We start from the raw sequence: 24,194 nt of genomic DNA, 5'->3' as shown, positions 1-24,194 counted from the left end.
TCTGCTTTGACCGGTTGGGGGCACAGAGAGCAGGAAGGCGGGGCAGAGACAAAGACAGAATCAGGAAAGTTGCTTGACAGCATGTTTTCTGTATCTCCAAAAAAAAAAAAGAAAAAAAAAACCCTCAGGTCATCTTGCAAGGCTGGGATGGTGCATGTTATGAGACAACGTGCCAGAGCGTTATATATTTCTGCACATCATTAACAGAGGAAAGTAGGAATCCGGTTCAATTCCTTTATAACATTTACGTGACACAAAATTTCATGATTTTAATATCTTGCCAATCTCGATACTAGGCGTATTGAACTGAGTGATCGTACAATCGGGTGAGCTAGCTGCTTCTGCGCTATCCAATCTTTGTATTTAAGTAATTCACTGAGAATATATATCCCTAAATGCATCTCTGATCTCTTCAGCTGACAGATGAAATAGTAAAATTATTATAAATGTTTAATTTAGGGGGAGCAAAATGATGCAAAATTGAAATAAAATAAATGATCTACTTTCATAACTGCTACATATTGGGGTTTTCATCTGATTACGTCACAGCCTCGTGTTTGGAGATTGAACATGTGTACAAAGAGCTGATCCCCATACTCCCTGAATTTTGAATTGTGCAGTTGCCAATCAAAAATGATTGCAACACACAAGCAGACATACAATCTTCCCAAACCCATTCACAATTCCTGAATACTCACAAGTCAATTAAAGTATACCTGCAGCGGACGAATGGTGGTTGAAAGGTGGATGCGGCACAGTTTCGATGTTGGGACGCGGTTCGCTCTTGTGGTTTGAAAGCTTGTTCATGCAGAAATTCAGAGCAGAGCGGAAAAAAAACCCTCCACAGATTGTGCCCTGTTATCACAGACCAACCGGTTAAGAGGAAACAAAAGGCTTGACTGACTGTCCCTGTGTCTCAAGAGGCCAGCTTTACTTAGCCTATTTGTGCTGTAGTGCACAAAAATGTTTATTTCGTGAACATATTTTCTTTTTTAGCCACACCTCTGATCGCAGAGGGCTGGAATTATACAAACCCAGCTCAGCAGTTTGTACTTTCTTAGAATATGGCAATGATGATGTCTGAAAGGTTTCCTATCTGGTGTTTGAAATGCTTGTTTGTATAGTGATTCCAGCGTTTTCATTGCTGCTGAGTGTGCATTAGCCCAACTTATCAGACAGTATGTGATGCGAGAGAAGTATACCTTGGCTGCGTCGGTTGACAAGGAGTCTCTGATGAATCCTAAATTTGACAGGCTGAACTTTATCCTATTACTGACTTTCTTGATGTGAGTTTTGAAGCTGAGATTTGTATCAATGTTTAATCCTAAACATTTGTATTCTGTGATAGCCTGTAGCCTCTCTCCAGTGACAAAAATGTCCTGATTTATGATAGAGTTGTTACTTTTGGAGAAAAAACATGCGGACAGTTTTTGTGAGATTAAACTGTAAACAGCACTGATTCAGCCAGGATGTGATGCTCAGCATACCATCAGGCAGCTTAGTCAGTTGTTGAATTGGATTTTTTTTTTTTTCAGGGGAGTGTCCTTTACCAGTGTCCAGAAGGAAGCAGTGTGACATGTGGGTTGAGGGGGTGACTGGGGTTCTGTGCGATGGTCTGAGCTCTGCGTGCAGTGGCTGTGCTGTTAAGGTCTGTGAGATTAGGAGTGGGGAGGCCGATGATGTTGGCAGCTTTGTGTGTGATCTGTGTGAGTCTGTTCTTCTTGGAGCTGACAGCGTGTTGAAGTAGCAGGGTGAGCAGTAGAGGAGGACTGGCTGGATGATGCTTTTTTTAGAGTAACAGCAGGAGGTGAGGGGCAACTGGGAGTGAGTTTTCAGATGTCTGTTGACAGCGTTTATGGATGTCAGTGGTGTATTGTTCAAAGCACAGTTTATGGTCCAGGGTGACTCTCCACCATCTCAGCTGCTTCACCACTGATGCTGACAGGGTGGAGTGTGGGCTTGGAGGTTGACCTGTTGGGAGAGTTGAAGACCAGTTCTTTTGTCTCAGAGACATTTAATTGCAGGTGATTGTCCATGCACCCCTGTATGAGATGAGAGATGGAGTTGTGATAGGCCATAAGTGAGTTACTGTCACTGAGTAGAGCAAGTACTGCAGTGTCATCAGAGTACTTGAGAAATGTAGTGATGTGTGAGGGGATGGTGCAGTCGTCGGTGTAGAGGGTGAAAAGAAATGGACTCAGGACACAGCCTTGAGGGGCGCCTGTGTTGGTGATGGAGGGTAAAGAGATGGTGCTGCTCACTCTGGTGGATTGTGGTGTGTTGCTGAGGAACCTGTGTACCCAGTGGATGAGGAGTTGTGGGATGTTGAGGTGGTAGAGTTTTGTGATTATCTGGTGGTGCTGGATGGTGTTGAAAGATCAACTGAGGTCTACGAGGAGGAGTCGGGTAAAGACATCTGGGGATACAAGATGCTGTCGGAGGGAGTGGAGGAGACATGTCCCTGCATCTTCAGTCCCTCTCTTGGTTTTGTAAGCAAACTGGTTGGGTCAAAGTGCCAGACAGATGGAAGTATGATGCTAATAACCAGTTTTTACAAGCATTTCATGATATTTGATGTGAGCGCAATGGGACGGTAGTGATTTAGTTCTGATGGGCAGGGTTTCTTGGGTCCTGGTACGATGGTGGATGTTTTCCAGAGGGTTGGCACTGTGGTGGTCCTGTAGGATTCCCAGGAGAGGAAGTGCATAATGGGAGAGAACTCGATGGCACACTCCTTCAGCACCTGTGCCTGATATTTTTAGAGATTTCAATGATGGAAGAAGAGACTTGATGCCAGATATTATGTAGGTATGAGCACAAATCAGAAAGCATCTAGAACCAAAGACCTAAACTTATCTAAAGGCAATACAAGGAAGCTCTGCGGTACCTTGTGTATGTCACAAGTTTATGTAAAATCTTCTGTGAAATGAATGAAAAACTTTACAAAACAAACACCTAAAAGCCTGTAAGCACACTGACAGTTATTGGTCACTATAACATTTCTTATGTCCTACTGTCCACAAAGAAATCAGTTATTCAGTCATCAGATCATCATTGATTTATTGAAATAGTTTTCCACAAATGCTTTTTATGCAATTTTATCCTGTCAAAAGTCAGATTTAGTTGTTTTACATTGACAATCAGGCCACCACAAACCTCAAGAGCAACTTCAGTGCTACTTGGCAAGTTTGCAGAACTTTACTGGCATGATAAACATCATCCTTCCACTGGACACACCTGCCTTTATATAAAGCGACTTTAAAGTCTTAAATCATCAAAAAAAAATATTGATGATCTACATTTGATGTATATCCATTCTTATCAGGTTTTTCCTTTTTTTTGTCCTCAGTCAGTAGGAATAATTAAGTGATAATGAGCAGAATATGGCAGTGATTTATGCTCAGAGGCACAATTTAAATAACAATCATTCTGTATGAAGTATTCTGTGGAGTTCTGGGATGTTGGATATAAAGTGACAAGTATTGGAACAGTCCTCACATTGTTTAGTATCATATTCCTTCTCTAGAAGTGGAAGTGAAGGGCTGCTGGGTTGATCCTCACTTCCCCTGGTGACTCTGCTGAAGTGTCCTTGAGCCAAATACCATGCCCTAATTGCTCCTGATGAGTAGGTCAGCAGCTTGAAGCAGCTTCCACATCAGTGCGTGTGTGTTGGTGTGAATGCTTGCATGATATGACACCGTAAAGTATTTTTAGTACCGATCAGGTAGAAAGCCACTATATGAAAATGAATACATTTATCATTAATCAATACCTGATCAAAGCTGGTGTCTTGTTCTGTCACACTTGCTACTTTAGTTCTATCGTGCCTTGTATGGCAGGGACATCACCAATGAGGCTTTCTCCAAGTGGAAAACTAGCAAACACTCTGTAGAATAAAGTCTTAAGTCTTTGTACCAGCTTCTTCATTTGCCCCTGCAACAAGCAGAGGAAGCACAAGCCTTTATTGTCATTGTACATTGTGACATTTAGTTTCATCTCTGACTCAGATAACTCTTCTGCAAGAGGCTTAAGTCATGACAGCTAAATGTCACAAGCAGGTCAACCAGCAAGAGAAGACATCTACTGATTAGTCTATTGTATACATTGCTGGATTGTTGATGTCTTTTTCTCTTGATGACAGATATGAACAGAAAATATGACAGTGAAGATTAACGCGTTGACAGATCATATGTTGGTTCGAGCCCAAGGTTTGTCGTTTTTAGATGGCAATTAAACAAAAACATCCACCAGCGGGCGGAATTCCCTGAAATAGAGTGGTCTGTTTTATACAGCATGATACGAACAGTAATAAAGTGTTTGGTTCCAGATGAGAAGGAATTTCCACACCTACACATTTGCATTTATGTTACAGCTGTAGGGTAACATCTATAATAAATACTCTGATTCTATTACTTTGCAGTGGGTGATATTGTTCCTGCCCAGTCTTTAATGTCAAGGGTGAATTTCTATATAAGTACGTAGCACCTGTTTTACTTCAAAAAGCAATGGTGTGACGACTGTTCTTCTTGCTGTGAAGCTTCTGTCAGCAACAACTAAACAGGCTTTGTCCAGAGAATGCCATTTTTCCACATTCTTAAGAGTCTTAGTTTCTGTAGTCATTTCATGTAACATCACTGTAGAACTTGGGATTATTGCCTCAACACAAAGCATCCACAAAAATTTTTTTTTGTTTGGAGTTGTTAAAAGAAAGAGTTAATTTTGGTTGTAGCAGAACAAATAATGGTTGGGTTATTTTGATCCAGCTGCTGGTCCATTTCTGGTTTCCCATTCATCTGCTGTCAAACTGCCTGGATGGTTTGCAGACATGGTGGTCACAGTTTTTTATTCTGTGACATTTATTGACTAGCTAGCAAACTGATAAAACAACTGATAAAACATGTGATGCTTCTGATGCAGTATTCATTCTTAGTAAACACATATCAATCATTTCCTTTATGCTACAAATACACTCTCAAATTTGTGAATATTGCTTAGGTCCAAAGGTCAAAGGTCAACACCCTTTATCTTGTATCTTCTGGTGCATCAGAGATTTCAGTCACGTGTCCACTGTGTCCACAGGGAGTCAACTGACTGTCAGGCCACCTGGAAAGCAGGGCAACAGTGCAGCAAGGACACCAGCATGTGAGGACACCTGCTCTGGCTGATGGAGTCAAGACACTGTCTGGGCTGACTGGGTGGGTGCTGGGGCATCCTCGACTTCCTACACCTCCTCCTCTAGATCTCAGGCTGCACTTGCAAACATATGATCAATACAAATTTTAAAGCATCTAATCTGGGTTCTAGAAAATTTGTCTATGATCAGCAGTTCTCACCTTTCAGTTCATGAACAAATAAAGAACTGCAACCATGCAACCCTTCGAAACACAAGAAAGATGGAAGAGGAAAATGTGTGTGTGCATTCAAAAAAACAAATTTGCTGTACAAAAAGGAAAAATCCACCACTGAAGAAAAAGGATCATGTAATCAGGAGAACTGGCACTCAAAGTATTCACCAGATATACTCATGTCTCCTGGTTGCACTCAGAGAAAGAAGCCCTCCTGCCCCAGCAGAGGATGATGTACCAGACCAGGTGTTTCTTCTAGGAAAAGAAGGTGCAGCTCACCAGGGTGAACAGGAAGTCACCCTCCAGGTGCAGCCAGCTGTAGTTGGCAAGGACAAAGAAGTTGGAGCATATCAGAACAACTTTACTTGACACCTGCCACACAGTCACAGGAGAAGGTTTCCTAATTATTCAAACTGCAATGTCCCCAATGGGCCCACCACCTGCAGGAGAAGCTGGAGGGGTCAGATGTTATGTGGATCAGGCAGCAGCGGAGTAAGGGTCCTTGGTGGTCAGATCCCCAGCTATGGAAACTGGCTTTCGGTACATGGAACGTCACCTCTCTGACGGGGAAGGAGCCAAAGCTGGTGGAAAAGGTTGAGCATTACTGGCTAGATATATTGGTCTCACCTCGACACATAGCTCCAGTTCTGGAACCCAAACTCTTGAGAGGGTTTTGACTCTCTCCTTTGCTGGAGTTGCTCTAGGTGAGAAGCGGAGGGCTCGGGTGGGCTTTCTGATAGCCCCCAGACTCTCTGCCTGTACATTGGGGTTTACCCCAGTGGACGAAAGTGTTGCTTCCCTGCACCTCTGGGTTGGGGAACAGGTCCTGACTGTTGTCTGCTCTTAGGCACTGAACAGCAGCTCAGACTACCCACCCTTTATAGAGTCCCTGGGAAGGGTGCTGGATGGCGCCCCAACTGGGGACTCCATTGCCCTTCTGGGGGACTTAAATGCTCCTGTGGGCAATGACAGTGTGACCTGGAAGGGCGTGATTGGGAGAAACAGCTGGGCTGACCTGAACCCGAGTGGTGTTCAGTTATTGGACTTCTGTGCAAGTCGCAGTTTGTCCATCACTAACACCATGTTCAAACATAAGGATGTCCATTGGTGCATGTGGCATCAGGACATCCTCGGTCACAGGTCTATGATCGATTTTATAGTTGTATCATCTGATCTGTGGCTGTATGTTCTGGACACTCAAGTGAAGAGAGGAGCTGAGCCGTCAATTGATCACCATCTGGTGGTGAGTTGGATCAGGTGGCAGGGAAAGACGCCTTGCAGACCTGGTGGGCCCAAACAAGTAGTGAGGGTCTGCTGGGATACCTGGTGGAAGAACCTGTCAAAATGATCTTCAACTCCCACCTCAGGCAGAGCTTCGACCACATCCCAGGGGCAGTGAGGGACATTGAGTCCAAATGGACTCAGTTCCACTGCAGCCGCAAGGCTGCCGGGGCCTGTCATAGTGGACACCAAAAGTGAGGGGAGCCAAACTGAAGAAGGAGGCCCACAGGGAGTGGCTGGTCTGTGGGTCTCCGGGGGCAGCCGACGGGTACTGACGGGTCAAACAGTGTGTGGCAGAGGCAGTCATCAAGGCAAAAACTCGGGTGTGGGAGGAGTTTGGTGAGGCCATGGAGGAAGACCATCACCTCAGGGGGGAAGATGGCAACTTGCTCAGACTGTCTACAGTGTCAATGGGAGGCTGCTGATGTCAACTGGTGAGATATTTGGATGGTGGAAGGAATATTTCGAGGAGCTCCTCAATCCCACTAACACATATTCCATGGACGAAACAGAGCTGGGGGAGGACTTGCGGAGGGATTGGCTAATTGCTGGGGCACAAGTTGCGAGGTAGTAAAACAACTCAGCGGCAGCAGAGCTCCTAGGGTGGATGAGATTTGCCTTGGGTATCTCAAGACTCTGGATGTTGTAGGGCTGTCTTGGTTGACACGTTTCTGCAACATTGCGTGGACATTGGGGGCAGTGCCTTTGGAGTGGCAGACCAGGGTGGTGGTCCCCATGTTAAAGAAAGGGGACCAGAGGGTGTGTTCCATGTATCGGGGGATCACATTCCTCAGCTTCACCAGAAAGGAAGTGGAGAGGAGGGTCAGGTTGATAGTCAAACTTCGGATCAAGGAGGAGCAGTGTGGTTTTCGTCCCATCTGTGGAACCATGAATCAGCTCTTTACGCTTGCTACGGTGCTGGAGGGGGCATGGGAGTTTGCCCAACCAGTCCACCTGTGCTTTGTGGATTTGGAGAGGGCTTACAACCATGTTCCCAGGAGCACCCTGTGGGGGGTATTCTGGGAGTATGGGGTGGATTGCCCCTTACAAAAGGCCATTCAGTCTCTGCAACAAAGGAGTGAGAGTCTGGTCCACGTTGTAATGCCAGAATAAGAAGTGCTGGTGGAAGTGGCTAGGGAGAGGGCAGTCTGGGTATTCTTGCTGATGTTGCTGCCCTCACAACCCGGATACGTGTAAGACGACAACGACAATAAACTAGAATGTCACAGATTTTCCAACAATGTATGTTTACCAAGGAATACATTTCAATGACAAACACACATTTGATAGGAAAAAAATTGGTTTTGTTGATGCCAGGTAGAATAAAATTGCACTCTCTTTAGAAAAAAGCTCCACAAACTCTAAAAAGTCAAGCACAAAGCTAATTAGACATTTTGCAAGTTGTGTTTTTTTACTCAATATCAAACAACAGAAGCAGAGGGGCAGAGCTACACTGTTAAGAATTGACTGTAGAATTTACAGTAAATAACTGGCAAAAAAGTTGCCAGCTAAGTATTGTAAAATGGCAGCTAATTACTGTAAAACAGAAAACAGCAATTCAATGTAATCTAGTTTACAACTGTTTCTTGTATTCTAATAAATTACAGTAATTACCTGGCAAAAAATACCTGTAAATAAATAATACAATATGTTGTTGTAAAATGTTTTTGCAGTTAATAATGGTTTTTACATTAGCTGCTTTGCAAATTTTGCAGATTGTGAATGAAACAAATAATAAATATAATACAGTGTCAGAGCTGCTACAAAATACTTTTATCAAAACTTAAAGCATTCTTTTTTTAGACAGATGTGCAAAAGATGCATGTACAGGAACATGAAGAAAAAGGAAAGGGATAGTTCAACATTTTGTCAAATTGGCCCATCGCCATAGGTTAATTGCCTTTATTCGTCAATACAAGCTGTTTGTAGATCTGTGGAGCAGATGAGAGCTCCATTTGGACATTATGGAGTAATGGAATTTCTTGGTTTCTCCCACTAGCCTCCATAGCGGTAGCTTCGAGCAGCTCATGTCTCTGCTCCACCGATCTCAAAACACTTTACACCGACAAATAAAGGCAATTAACCCCCTGCTATGACTATAGGGATTATGGCAATGGGCCAATTTGACAAAATGTTGAACAATCCCTTAAACAATAAAAGAACATAATCACAAAATGGAGAACAGTCCTCATCAGATGGGCTTGACTGTTATTCTGCTGAATGAATACTCAGTGACCCACCCTGTTCCTTACCTGGAGTATCTTTACAGGAGTAACTATGTACACTTTTAGGCTGAGAGACCAAGCTATCACATCCCAAAATATCCAAACATATAGATGCAAACCTGAGTCCAAAATTATTAACTGTGGTGCAGAAATACAAAAACAAGGCACATGCATTTTTGGGAAACACGTCTGCCAGCTGTCTGCATCTTGCCATGTCACTGGCTGAACACTGAACACTAGGTTTGCCTGGATCCCAGGCTGCTTGTGAGTGTGTGTCTAGTGTGTGTGCATTCTCGTGCATGCTGAATGTAACTCCTTGGTTGTATTTGTGTGTTTTTATGTGAGTGCAAATGTTCAGGTTGAACAAAGACAGTTTGTTGTGCAACTCTTAAAACAACGCATTGCTTTTAAACAATAAAAGAACATCAAACAATGCAGAACAGTCCTTATCTTTTGGATTGGAAGCAGAAAGCCATTCATAGTCCATCAGCCGCCTCAGCAGGGAGGAGACATGAGGATTGATGGTGTTCTTATATAAAGCCCAACTGTGTCCACTTCTCCTGTAAGTTCTCAAGTAGACATTTTTACCTCCTGTTTCAATTTATTTTCCAGCCAATAGTCACAATTTTCAAGAAATAATTTCAAATGTACAATTACAAATCCACATCAGATGTTGTTATTTAATGAGGGTTTTGCTTTCCTCAAATGCCATTAAAAGCAAAAGATAGTGGTAGAGGTATTCCAATACAACTGGAATTGTGTTTTAAGAGCTTTAGATTTTACCAACTGAATTCTTGGATACATCTGTATATATGATGATGTACCTGTGATAAACAGAGTTGATTTAAATGCACCTGTACATCTCGAAGTTGGATATTGTCTATTTTGAGCTTCCCGGTGACACACAGTATACAATCATAATCTGATGATATAATCAGTGTGCTGTGGTCTACACACCAGTTCTATTTGCCCCCCATTACATCTGTCCTCTGATATCTGGCTAGGTACTCTCTCCAATCTTGAGTTAGATTCACCTCACAACTTACTTTTGGTGGCACGGTGGTGTAGGGATGCACTCCTTGAGGCATGATATGTTGATCAGGATCTTTCTGTGTGGAGTCTCCATGTTCTCCCTGTTCCTGTGTGGGTTCTCTCTGGTACTCCAGCTTCCTCCCACAGTCCAAAGACATCAAGAGGGGACGAGGCTGATTGATACTCTAAATTGACCGTAGGTGTGACTGTGAGTGTGAATGGTTGTCTGTCTCTATGTGTTGGTCCTGAGATGGACTGGTGACCTGTCCAGGGTGAACCCTGCCTCTCGCCTGAAGGCTGCTGGGATAGGCTCCACCCCCCCCCCCCCCCGCGACCCTTAACTGGATAAGTGGAAGACAATGGCTGGATGGAATGGAACTTCTTACTTTTCTCATGAAAAAAATCTGTCTTATCAACTGAAAATTCAACAACCCATTTATATGACCACTCTTCTACCTTTGTCATAGCCCCCTGCAGTTTCCTTACAATGAATTCAACATTTCATCCCAAACTCCCTCATCATCGGCAAAAAGTGACAAATTCATTACGTGTTCTCTTCCTTAAATACATCATTCAGTATGATGGAAAAAAAGACAGATTACTGCACTTCCTTGAGAGTTCCTTTTTCTTTTTCCATTATTATTTGCATATGTTTTTTACATAATTTTCTACGTTTTTTTTCATTGCTTTGCAGATGTTGGAGTGATTGGTCTGTAATTCCCTGAGACTGAACAGTTCTTTCCTGATTTGCATACTGAAACAGCCTTTTTCCAGCAAAGTGGTAGTTTCCTCGCCCCCTTAACTTAACTATAACAATTCAAAAGATGATGATGATTGATTTAAGTGTTTCAACATGACGTCTTGAGGTTTAGTTTTGTCACTGTAAACAGCAACAACAAAACTGAGCAAACTGAAACTAACGTGGACAGTTCAGAAGTCATTCAGAAGTCAGTTCAGACTGACATAGCGGCAAAACATAAGGTGATGATGTGTTGTTTATAATAACATGACTTTGGCAGGCGTGTTTTCTTGTTAAAAGTGCAACCGACCGTGACTGGTTTTCATCATGGGTTTTGACAGTCAGCACCTTTCCCTTCTGAACAGTATTGCATATTGACTCTGAATCATTTGTCTGTGTGACACTGACACAGGCTCACCAACTTGGCATGTCCCATATAGACACATGTACTCTGTGGGACAACATATCATGCCTCAAGGAGTGGCATGTCCCTGTAGCCTCTGTTGCTTGTATTTGATGCATAGTGCAATAAACTGACAACTGCTAACAAACAGTTGGTGCATATTTACTAATTTAGTTGAATGCTAACTAGGCTATGTTCAAATGTCGATCATTACAATAATTGAGAGTAAAAGAATTCGTTTACACAGAGATACATTGTCTCAAACACATACCATCCATCCATCCATTTTCTACACTGCTTATCTGTTAAGGGCGCGGGGGGGGGGGGTTGCTATCCCAGTTGACCTTGGGCAAGAGACGGGGTTCACCTTGGACAGGTCACCAGTCCATCGCAGGGCCATCAGGTGCAAATAGGGGCTCAGTATCTTGCTCAAGGGTACTTGGACATGGTCTCCAGGGGAAGTGAGGATCGAACCAGCCACCCTTTGGCTGCTAGATGGACTCTACATCCAATCACAAACATACCCATTTTGTTTAAAAATGTCGAATAACAAGTTTTGAATATCTTAAGTCATTGTCACAATCCTTATTTCGTGATGTTACAATTCAACCCAAGGTATGTTACAACTGACCAGGATTGTCGGGTCAACTGCAACGTTTCACCCCTTGTGTTTGAAATGAATCCATGCATTTCCTCTTTATGTTGCAGATGTGTCCGCGAAGCCATTTGATAGCAGACATTTGTCGATAGTATGTATAAAAATGTCATCAAAATGGATTGAAAGAGCACCAAGTTACACACAGAAATGATATAAACGACCTCCGGTTATGGCAGCCACCTAAATAGTCACATTTTATACTGCTCTGCTATCGCTGCCACAATCCCTGCTAAAACACTCTAATTTGAGAGCAGAGAGCTAACGAGGATATGGCGGGGGAGGTGGAGAATCTGAACCTGGTGGAGCAAAGGCGGACACAATACTGGCTGCTATACACTCCTTGAAAGCAGACTCTGTTAAGATTTGATGGAATTGGAGCAGCTACGGAAGACATGAAGAAGGAGATGAGGGGATTCACTGAGCCGGTGTCACAGGTGGAATTACGAGTGTCAAGCACCAAAGACAATGTAGCTTGCCGACAAGCTCAAGTACGGACACTGGAGACACCAAGTAAGACGATGGAGAATAAGCTACTACGCTTGGAAACCAGATCACAGTTAAACAACCGGAGACTGGTGGGTCTGCCAAAGAGCGCAGAAGGAAAAGATCCATGCTCCTCTTTGGAGAAGTGGATCCCGGAGACATTGAATACTACGGCCCCGCAGCCCTCAGTTGTTATCGAACGAGCACACCGCATCGAACCGACGACGGACACCAAGGGGCCACCAGGGACACAAATAATGAACTTTCTCAGTTACAAGGGCAAGCAAGCTGTCATGGCTGTCGCAAAGACTAAAAAGGCCAGCAAGTAAGGTTTAATCCAGACAACAACGGGACTTCACCCACTGAGAAAACAATTTGCAACAGAGGGATACGACATGGAGTGATTCATCCTGCAAGACTGCTGGTAACATACAAAGAGCCCACGCACATCTTCCAAACCCCGGCTGAAGCACAGGAGCTTATTGAGAAGATTCAGAAGGACACTGCTGTGAGCTAGAAATATGGTAGAATACTTGGGGGGACACTGTGCGCACAGTATGGAGCTTATATTCGGCTCTGTTACTGGACTTGTGCTTTGGTCCGATGCATTCGACTAATCAGTCTCTGAGGTTAACGTAATTACTGCCCTCACGCGCTAGAGAGTCCTAAGTCGGGTGTAGGTAAGCAAAAGATAAGCATTATAAACACGTTGGGTTATTAAAATATATTTCAGGTAATTGTTATAATAAGCATAAGGGGCCAATACGACAAGCAAAAACACACTTGAACTACCACACATAACGCTCTTAGAATTTATTTGACACGCCGCTGGTTAGCTGGAGGGGCAAATACTCAAGGACATTATGAAGCACAAATGTTGAGCACATCTGTTACCTGCTGTGGAGCGTTAGGAGGAACTACACAGACAGCAGCAGACGTAGAGTGGTGGAATCAAGAGAGTGGTGCGACTGATTGTTTCACCTGCGATAACGGGAGCCAGAAGTTTTGGAGGATGGGTGGGGTTCATAAGACAGTTGAAAAATACAATCAATGCACAAAAAAAAACCTACAAAAACAAATGAAAAACACATGATAAAAATTTGGTATGAGGCTAAAAAAATATATACTTAGGAGGGTCAAATTCACTTTCTCAAAATAGCCCAGTACGGGGAAACCAGTGCTTTGTACCAGGACGAGCAGATGCAGCATGGCAACTGTCTGAGTTGAAACAGAAGTTCTCGATCTTTTTCAGTCATGAACCCCCTTTGAAATATGTTTTTGTCAAGCTCCCCCTGACGCACGCAAAACATTTTTGGGAGAAAATAAAGAGGTAGAGTGCTGTGTCATCAGTGTCTGATTTATTAAAAATAAAATTGATATCAATGATCTGCTAGCGTTGGCTAACTTCTCCCCAGAAAAAAAAATTACAGTGCCTTGGGGGCCAACTTTCGGTACCTCGTCGGCTCTGGTTTCGCGTTCTTTTTCACTTGTTTCTCCATATTTTCTTTAGCCACATCTCCAGCATTACAGCGCGTCGTCATGGCGACGAGTTATTGACAAGTGATCACTGGGTCAAACTAACCTGGTTTGGGGAGAGTCTGTGTTTTTTAAGGATACTAAAATTGAATACTGAATATAGAATTCCGTGTATGAACATACATTTGTATTTTATCTAACTTTTCATGATATAATTGTTTCTCAAGACTTAATTATTAGGATTACTGTTTTTTTTTTTAAATATATATATATATATATATTTTTTGTAAAGCTTCACAAACCCCCTGGAGTACCTCCACGTACCCCCAGGGGGACGCGTACCCCCATTGGAGAACCAGTGCCATAGAAGACCTTTATTTGACCGAATCAAACACTATGACGTCTTTTAAGGAGCACAGATCTAAACTCAACCTTGACAGGAAACATTTTTCAAGTACCTCCAGGTTAAAAACTTTGTTGAAGTAAATCAGAATAACAAGCTCACTCGACCCTCACGCTCCACTCTGATGATGATGATGATGATGGCAAAAGAGTGTCTGAGACAGGGTTTTATATCTGAGGGTTATAATTTATGGTCATCTCACTCACCTGAAGAGTCACAGTGCAAACTGAATGAATGAAAGAAAATTTACAAACTGAAAATTTGGAAGGGCGGCACGGTGGTGCAGTGGTCAGCACTGTGGCCTCACAGCAAGAAGGTTCTGGGTTCGATCCCCGGCTCCATCACAGGATCTTTCTGTGTGAGTCTCCATGTTCTCCCTGTTCCTGTGTGGGTTCTCTCTGGTACTCCAGCTTCCTCCCACAGTCCAAAGACATCAAGAGGGGACGATGCTGATTGATTGATACTCTGAATCACAGGTCTCAAACTGATCCAGTAAAGGGCCGCGTGGCTGCAGGTTTTCATTCCAACCGAGGAAAAGCAACACCTGATTCTACTTAAATCAATCAAACTGTGTCCACACAGCTCATTGGTTGGATCAGGTGTTGCTTTTGCTTGGTTGAATTTACTTTTTATCGTATTCTATTACCTTTATTTTATACAAACCTCTACATAGTTTTTTTCTTTCAAAGAGAGCTTAGTGAACCGGAGCCAAATTCCTTGTTTGTGTTACAAAACTGGTCAATAGAGCTGATTCTGATTCTGATCAACAAAAATGAACAAGCATCTGTAGATCTCAGCTTGCTGTAAAAAAAACGTATTGCACAGCCATGGAAATCCACACAAAGACCACGGACGAGGGATTTTGGGCATCCGGAGTGACTGATCCAGTTGTTCCAGATGCACTTTCATGTACAAACTATGAATAATAGGCATGATATCGTTCATTTCTCTTTACTTCTGCCGGCCAGTCAGCAGCCTGATTTGCATGAGGAATGTGGGAATTACCTGCGTGAGGGTGTGTGTGTGTGTGGGGGGGGGGGGGGGGCGCGTTTATCCACAGTGAGTGTATGAGTGGGTTAGAGAGGCTGGAGGAGCCTCACAAAAGCCTCACAGTTATTACTGTCAGTCGTATTCAATTTCAATTCAGAATACAGAACAACTGATGAGCACTTTTACAGTGACGTTTATAGACTGGGATGTTGTTGTTGTTGTTCTGCTCTATTGTTCTCTATTTGTTCTATTACTGTTATAGATTTTTGTCGTTGCACTAACAGATGCCTGCATGCTCCGGCGAATAAAAAAACTTTGACCGTTGACTTTTTAACATTTGTTATCCCATCCCAAAATGACCAAAATGATCCTGCCAGTTTCATGAGAGACCAAGATTGTGTTTGGCAGGCAAAGGGATCTGATGTTTTTGTGTTTGGGTCACCAGATGTCCTTGTGGAGTCTCCCAGCAGGACCCAAAGACAACCCCAAGGACTTTATGTGTGCCAGACGCTGAATACAGGTCTTTGTTTTATATCTTGACTTCATATTTGGACTGAAGGAAGTCAGGACCTGTGTCTGTGGACTAGTGATGCCTGTTCAGCCCTAGAAGGTCATGGACCTAGTTTTTCATAGTCAACAATCAGACAGAGCAGTTGGGCAGAATTAAAAAAAAAACCAAAACCTTTATTCTAACCACTTGAACTCCTTGTCAGTAAATCCCAGAATCAAACGGACACTTCTGCAAGACACCTGGGAATTTTACCTTTCCAAAGAGACCAAGAACACATCTGAGTCTTGAACTATGTGGCAACTGTGCTGAGTGTTGGTATAGTGTTTTGTTTTTGTTTGTTTGTTTAAAAAAAAAAAAAAACACTGAAAATGCACTTATCCTCGTGGGCTTCAGACATGAAACCTCTCTTACGTTAGAATTTAATTCTTCGTTATTTGAAGAGTTTTTCCAGTCTTCTTTTTAGTGACAAATGCAGATGTGCTGCCACCTGGTGGTCTCAGGCGTGAACAGACAAGTGTTGCATTTTGGTCAAGACACAGGTGACAAATATTGACTTACCAGCCGGCTTTCGCAGTACTTGTCCGGCGTGGGTTGAGCGTGTCAGTGCATTTAGTCACTGATGATACGTTCATGCATCCTGAAACCTTCTTTTGTTGTTAATGTTTGATCCGCAACTTTTTTTTTTTTTTTTTGTCAAAGCCCAACAGTTTTACTCTTCATTAGTTTCACTGAGGAGAATTTTTTTCTGCACTGACGTGTAGGAAAATGTTAAATGAGAGTTCAACAAGTACACGGAGAGAAGAGGGAAAGTATCATGGGGGGGGGGGGGGGTGACATCTACAGGATGTCTTGGAACAGATACAGCATCGTCCTTCATCCTCCGGTAGCATTAGGTAATAATTAAATTGAAATCTTTATATCATCTATTTAAAAAAAACAACAACTTTGGAGGGGAAGCTTTAAGGAGGTAGTTAATGCGCTTATCGTGTTATTGTGATCTGATTAAGAAGGCAAGGGTGTGAATCTTAGATGTTGGATTGTTTAAACCGAACACTGTTGTATATGAAGGAGCCCCTGTTATGGTAAAGCTTTGCACAGTGCATGAATAATTCAACTGTAAATTGATCCGAAGATTTCTAACAGGGGTGGTGCAGCGGTCAGCACTGTGGCCTCACAGCAACAAGGTTGTGGGTTCGACTCCCGGCTCGGGCACGGGAGCTTTCTGTGTGGAGTCTCCATGTTCGTCCAAACACATGCAATTGGGGACGAGGCTGATTGATACTCTAAATTGACTGTAGGTGTGACTGTGAGTGTGAATGGTTGTCTGTCTGTATGTGTTGGTCCTGTGATGGACTGGTGACCTGTCCAGGGTGAACCCCGCCTCTCGCCCGTTGATGCTGGGATAGGCTCCAGCCCACCCCCCGCGACCCTTAATGTGTAGGAATAAGCGGAAGATGACTATGGATGGATTTCTAACAGGAAAGTTTTCACTGTCGCCACAAGGAGGCAGCATAACATCGCCGAAAACCCACGCACGGACCTGCCTGTCCTTCTCATTGGTCTCAAGAGTGATTTCATTTGTTTTCCTTTAATCTGCGAAGTCTGCGTTTGAAACAAAGCATGAATCCGTCAGTTGTCTGACATCAGTCTATTTATTCATTTTAGGGCCTGTTTCAAGAATTTGTAATAAACGTTGGCCTGTTTTGGCTGATAAAACAAGTTACTGATGCACAACAACTTAGACTTAATAGAGACTGAAGTCTGCTCTTATCTACCTTAGCGATTATCAGGCAGGTCATGCAAAAAAAAATCGTCACAATATTTTGGAAACAAAGCTTGAGTATTAGTCTTTATCTGGTCCTTACTGTTCAAACATGACTACTTGTTGATGTCTACCCATCTTCTGTACCGCTCATCCGTGAAGGGGGGGGGGGGGGGGGGCTGGGGCCTATCCCAGCTGACATTGGGCGAGAGATGAGGTTCACCCTGGATGGGTCGCCAGTCCATCAGGAGCACTTAGGGGTTCAGTATCTTGCTCGAGGACACTTGGACATGGTCACCGGGGGAAGTGAGGATCGAACCAGCGACCCTTCAGTTGATCTACCCCTGAGCCATACCGCTCCTCATGACCTTGACCTTTGAACCTTAAATCCGAGGCAGTATTTGTTGCAAATTTGATGTGGACTTCAGGGCAGACACTGAAAGTCAGGACAAACCGCATCCAAACTCTGGCCAAGCAGGAGTCAGTTTCTGTTCTATATAATTGCCTGATCCATGAACCCCACAACAGTATGGAGCAGGTTCAGTCTACAGCATAAACTACCAACAATATTCACCTACACTGAGTAGGTGGTAGTTACCGTGCTAACCTTCTAACCCTGCTCTGTAGTACAGGCCAGTGTCCTTTACTGATGAGGCGCTTCCTGTCCTCTTGATTGCAGTTGACAGTGATTTAACCAAAGAGCTTTCTTGTTTTTTTAGAATGCATCCGTTTAATTCCAACACATACTATTTTTTTTTTTATATTTTACTTTTATTTTGTTTATTTGACAAGAGCAAATACACTGTGATGCAGGTTTCTAATCACGGCTAAGTTGCAAAGCCTATCCCAGGAAGTACGGGCGTTTGAGAGCAATGCTTCACCCAAAAAGTGTTTTTTTGCCTTTCAAGTATTCACATGGAGGTGTTTGTTTCTCCAGTATTTCTTTGTGGTACTGGAAAGCAGAAAAAAAGCCACGTGCATTTAGCTTGAAGCTAATGGTAACTGATGGCTAATAAGAGCTTTGGCAGTAAAATTACCCCAAAATCTCCATTTGCAATCTGGTAAGCACATCCTCTGGTAACACCCTCTCCTCCTGATGCAGACGTGTCCATAAACACGTACATTGGAGCAAAAACAAACCCTAACACTTCCAGGGATCAGCTAAACCCTCTGAGAGGTCCTGCTGGGCCATACTGAGAATACGCGCTGATGTTGTGGACAGTTTTTGACGTTTTAGTTGCCATTAGCTTCGAGCTACAGCTACGTAGCAGGGGTCTTCTGGAGTCGCAATTAGGAGTGATAGGAAGGAATAAAATATCTTTGCAGCACTTATTTATGAGAACTTGAAAGGCAGAAACACTTCTTGGAGCATTGCTTCCTACTTAAAATAATAATATTTTGTTATTGCGCTCTGTTTAATGTGACCTTATTTGACAGAGTTGTAGATTCAATACGTTTAAATTTTTAATGTTGGCATCTCTGCGGAGACCTGCCGCTCAAAACAAAATAGTACACACTCGCTCAGTATCACGTGACCGCCTAACATTAATAATTCAGGTGGTGGGTCACGTGCCTCTCTGTGACTCGCGCCAGTCCTTTGGATCTCGCGCGCGGTTTCGGTGTGGTTTCGCACGCTCTGCAGCGGGCCAATCAGGGGGCAGGGTTCCTCAGCAGCGTCCCGTTGCTACCTGAAACCTGTCCTGTCCTGTCCGGTGGCGAGAGTGAGTTGTGCAAGAAGTTCGTCCTTGAGTTGTTATTAACAAGTACTCCTCCTGTAAAAATGGGTTCATTTTGTTGTTATAATTATGTGTTTTAAGCGTAAGTTGAAGTTGAGTGTCAGTTTAGTTGTCGTGTTTGCCCTGCAGCAGAGGGAAGGTCTGAAACGGGGACACTAAAGTTCTACGAACATGGCCAGAGGTGTTGTCAGACCACAAATGTGATTGTATCAAGTGATAGAAGCCAGCAAGCAGCAGGAGCTCCGGTAGCAACCCGGCTGGAACCAGACACGCCTGCTGCCGTGTCTCGGTCCAATCCCATCGGAGGGTTCAGCACCGGCATTAGCATAGAGCCAATGACCAGGGATATGCAAATGTCTCCCTGCCTCGCATTGTCCCACAGGGCTTTATCCTGAAGCTGCCAGATACACTTCTCAGTTCAGCTACAGACCAACCTAGAGACAGACCGAGACGACGCCAGGATAATTTAACTGCTCCAAATTGGATTTGGATTTTATGTACAACATGACATTTGAGGAGCTAAGTGGGGATTACTCTCAAGAAAGGTAACTATCCCGAGAACCTGTTGTCTATCGTTTGTCTATTGGCAGGTTTTTATCGCCAGCATCTTCTTGTAACGCAGTGCTGTGGGGATGCACGATTGAAGAGAACTATGCTAACTAGCCACAGCTCGAGTCGCGAGACCCAACTCTCCGCAGCGAACACGGGCGGAGGTGAACTTAAAGTACCACCGAAGTCCCGAGAAATCCTTGTCATGAAACTCCCAACTGTGATTCTTTACTTTCCCACCGCTGCCAAAAAAAGATTCCAACCGCAGAACGGCAACAAAAACTCCTCTCTTACGTAGGGAAACCGACCGGGGGATGTGCACGAGGCGATGCGGGGTTGTTAGCTAACGTTAGTTTAAAAAAAAAAAAAAAAAAGACGGTGGGATTGGGTTGAGGGTATTAATGTGGCACATTATCTGTTGTAGAATGGATTCAGTGGCGAAAGCGTTGGAAGAAGTCCTCACCTCGGCTCTGCCACAGGGCTGCATTACTGTCGGGGTGTACGAAGCAGCCATGTCCCTCAATGTGTAAGTACCCGTTTATTATACGAACCTTTGACAGCTGCTGGAGGTTCCGTGTGGAGCTTAAACTTTCTCTGACATTTTGCTTTGTTCTGGAAAATAAAAAGCATCTGTTTTTATTTTCCTCCTCCTCAGAGACCCTGATAATGTAGTTTTGTGCATCTTGGCTACGGATGATGAAGATGAGAAGGACGTGGCCCTGCAGATCCACTTCACGCTCATTCAGGCTTTCTGCTGCGAGAATGACATCAACATCCTGAGAGTCAAAAACACCCGGCGCCTGGCACAAATCCTGGGTGGAGGAGGTGGAAAACAGAACGGCGGGGAACCGATGGACCTGCACTGTGTGCTTGTCACTGTAAGTTGTTGTGTTTTTTATACAAACGTGCACACAAGGGAAACTAGAGAGAACTTGCCAGTACTTGTTCTTGTTCATTTGGTAAACATGTATATAACTCCTCCCTCATATGACTTCTGAGGAATTTCAGTAGAGGGGCAACACCTTGTAGTTGCACACACACACACACACACACACACACACAGGGGCCGATTGAGATGTAGAACATCAACTGACCATATGATGATGTGTCTTCCAGAGCCCACATTCTTCATCGTGGAAGGACCCGGCTTTGAGCAAAGTGAACCGTTTCTGCAGAGAGAGCCGATGTATGGACCAGTGGGTTCCCATCATCAATCTACCTGAACGATGAAGATAATGCGTCACAAATCTGTGAAAGGACTACGCAGGAATGGACACAGTACCACCAAAGCACTGCTGAGGTTAAAAAAAGACCCCGCTGTCTACACGGGACGTGTTAAAATGATTTTAAAAAGCTGGGTGGGGATGGACTTCCACTCGGACCGGAGTGTTTGGAGTTGCGTCTGTCAGTTTTGGCAACCAAGATGAGATGGCCAGGCACTTGTAAGAGATGGATGTTTGAAGAAAGCATGTTTGCTTTTGAATGTGAAGCCGGACGCTGTACAGAAGGATTATATGATGTCTCTGTGTCATGTTTGTTTGGCAAAGCCTCTGTGATGAATCAGAGAAGTTGGGAGAAACCGGAAAATGGAGCTGTTGAGTGGACCAAGGCCTCGGCCTCTCTGCAGAAACAAAGCACTTGTTGAAACACTGGACCTTTGCAATTTCACTTAATCAATTTAAATTGTTAATGTTGTCCTAATTTAAAAAGGGAAGGGCTAAACATCCAGTGTGTATTATTGTTTCTTATGCCAGCTGTTTTTTTGCCACAAGTAAAATAGTTCTTTTGTTACAATTTAAGTTATTTTCAATGATATTTAAGTGTATTTATGTTACATTTTTTACATTAACTATTTGCAAATTCCGAATACAAAACACATATGTATTGTTGTCATTAAAAGTTTTGTTTTTTTTCCTTTTGGAACCCCCAGAGCCACATGTGTTTCATTTCTGGAAAAATAGCAATGCAGATCTGAGTTGTAACCTTTAGCAAGCGGTTGTAAAGAGGAGTCACGTGTGGATCACGGGGGTCATGTTGGCCTCTGTGGCCTCGGTGCCATCTCTGAGCTGAAGAGAACAATAATCCTCAGCGCTCTCTCCGCTCAGGCTTCTGCCTCGGTCAGCAGGACCCTGCTCATTCATCCAAACTGCTTCCCTTTTCACCAATTCTCTCTGATTTGTTGGTGAGTTTAGTTCACCAGCTGACTTCCTGGAAAATAAAAGCATGTGACAGCTGCTGCTCACATGCTGCAGAGTGGACGCGTGGAGGGATTTCAGACATTTAGAAATGCAGAATATTTAGAACATCACACACTGTGTGTGTGTGTGTGTGCGCGCGCGCGTGAAGCAAGCAGGCCACGTTTGGGTGTCATCATGACAGTTTGTGGATCAGCTTCCTGTAGATCACATGATTTCTGGAGATTTATGAAGGCATGCGGTAGAACGAACTCTTCTTTCCACACCCCCCCCCCCCCCTGCAACTTTCCTTTTCCAACTGTGACACACACGCAGGTGATCTCGCAATGATGTCACCTGGCAGGTTGATGTAAGATGAGAGCAATCCCCTCTAAAAGTGCAGCGTCACAATCACGAGAAAGTACAGTCCTCCAGTTGCACAATCAGCTCAGATTTTCATGCGAGGCGTCACGAGGCTTTAGTATTACGAGGGTGACGCCCGGGGAGGTAACCCCCTCTCAAAGTGCTGCATCGCCACTGAAACTGTAAAAGAGGGTACTTTATTAAAAACCAAGAAACAAAACAGTGAACATCATGACTGTTTTCCGGTGAACTTTTTCCCCTCTGCTATTTGTGTCCGAGCAGATTTGCCGGTTCCCTGTTTTCTCCTCGTAGATAAACTGGAAAATCTTGAACAGGATCAGCAGGTATGAGAAAGAGAGCCCTGACACATAAACACTGCAAGTAGCGACTTCCTTGTTAAAACCACTGTGGCAGGGGTTATGGTGGGCATCCCCTCACAGCTTAGTTTACAGCTCTGGTTCTGACATTTGATCACATAGATGGGGGGGCGCTTTTACTCCAAAACTGTTACTGATACTGAGTGAGGAAGGTGGGGTGCAGCCCAAAGGTTGATATCCAGAGTGCTGCTCAAATAAAAAAGATGCAGTGTTCATGTTCATGAACAAGTATTCGTGTTTCAGTTGATGCCAGTTATAGTAAGATTTTTGAAATTATGTTTAATTTACATTCTGTTCATTTACATCACACACACACACACACACACACACACACACACACACACACACACACACACACACACACACTTTGTAGAGCCCTGCCACGGACAGCCCGGTGAGCCTAATACTGCTGTTTTACACCACTTCAGAGGAAAAAAAAAATACTTGGAAAAACATCTGTTCTGACTCAGGCTGCATGGCACCGAAGTTGCCAAATCATGCAGGAAGAGTTCAGCTCAACACGATCAAAACTCTCATTTGAGCCGCGACTGTGATAACAGGAGTTGTTCTGGTGCCCTGGAAAACCTCCCCCGTGGTTTCAGCCGGCATTGTGTGAAAGGTTGCCTGGCGTGTGACTGGCGGGTGCGATGTTGACTGGTGCAATGTGGTAACGTGAGAGACAGGAAAAGGTTTGGAGTGCCGGGGTGGTGATGTAAGCCTGCTCATCCCTCTCCGGCCGTCAGAAGAGTCAAGTCGGTCAGAACAAGGTAGTCTGGCGTTCTAGGTGAGAGTTCAGCCGAAGCTTTATCTGAGATTTAAAAGTAGAGAAGAATTTCATCATCTGATAAGTTCTTGCGTGCGCTTTAAGTTGCTATAAACTGTGTAAACTGGGAGAATGTTGCAAAACCTAAGTCTGAGAGGTTTATACATGCAGGTGTATAGAATTACCTAAGACTCCCTCATTGTGCCAGGGACCGAGAACATACAGAGACTGGTGCACTGTTTCTCTCTGAAAGGAAAATGTAAACATTAGCTTAAGATATACAGTGATAGTGACAAGATTCACCATAAAGCCTAAGTTGCCATGTTGTAATAAGTCCAATAAGGCGGCGGCGGCGGTTTATCTGAAGGGTTAAAAACTTGATTCTTTTTTTTCCGATTGGGTCTCAAATTTGGAATATTCCATTCAGATTTATTTCCATGACGCGTCAGAAATCCTTGCTAAATGAGCAACAACGTGAATGAGGGTGAAGTGGATGTGCAGCGCCGCATCCTCCACACCTCCTCCATCAGCCAGCGCCATTCGCAGAAGTGTGGTGCATCATGTTTGAATTCTAAGGTGGAGTTTCCCTTCATGTTTACAAGTGAAGAGCATTCTTAATGTGAACGTGAGGGGGGGGGGGGGGGGTCTTTTCCACTAAACCCACGAGTGTTTGACTCAAAACAGCAAAAGAGTTTAAAACGACGGTGGGTCAGTTGAAGGCAGTTACGCAGAGTCAAATGCAATCAAAGGTCTGTTTTGTGTGTTTGTGTGAGCAGCCGGGCCAACCAGAGGAAGAGAGGTGCCACTACAGCCCTCCCTGCATTCTCACCCTCCCTCCCCCCACCTCTCCCCCACATCAGCACATTCCAACACACTGACACTGTAACCGCCAGGCAAGGTCCTCGGTGAAGCAGGCAACCGGCC

The 24,194-nt window shown here is 44.0% G+C and overlaps 1 protein-coding gene across 2 annotated transcripts; it reads left to right on the top strand.

The window, feature by feature from the left end:
- Window positions 1–18,909: 18,909 nt before the first annotated feature.
- Window positions 18,910–21,516, top strand: gadd45aa (growth arrest and DNA-damage-inducible, alpha, a). 2 transcript variants are annotated; one of them, XM_086204896.1, is made up of 4 exons: window positions 18,910–19,029; window positions 20,018–20,119; window positions 20,249–20,471; window positions 20,710–21,516. In XM_086204896.1, the coding sequence occupies exons 2-4, from the start codon at window positions 20,019–20,021 to the stop codon at window positions 20,821–20,823; spliced, it is 438 nt and encodes a 145-aa protein (XP_086061022.1). In that variant the 5' UTR covers window positions 18,910–19,029; window position 20,018; the 3' UTR covers window positions 20,824–21,516. The 2 variants fall into 2 exon arrangements, with proteins under 2 accessions (XP_086061022.1, XP_086061021.1); XM_086204895.1 differs by lacking the exon at window positions 18,910–19,029 and adding an exon at window positions 19,067–19,589.
- Window positions 21,517–24,194: the final 2,678 nt, after the last annotated feature.

The sequence above is a fragment of the Aulostomus chinensis genome, chromosome 5 (genome assembly GCF_037954235.1).
Source record: "Aulostomus chinensis isolate RoL2024-O1b breed Wild chromosome 5, RoL_Achi_v1.0, whole genome shotgun sequence".
Classification (NCBI taxonomy): Eukaryota; Metazoa; Chordata; class Actinopteri; order Syngnathiformes; family Aulostomidae; genus Aulostomus; species Aulostomus chinensis.
The sequence above is the reverse complement of the archived record's forward strand: the minus strand, read 5'-3'. Positions and strand labels throughout refer to the sequence as shown.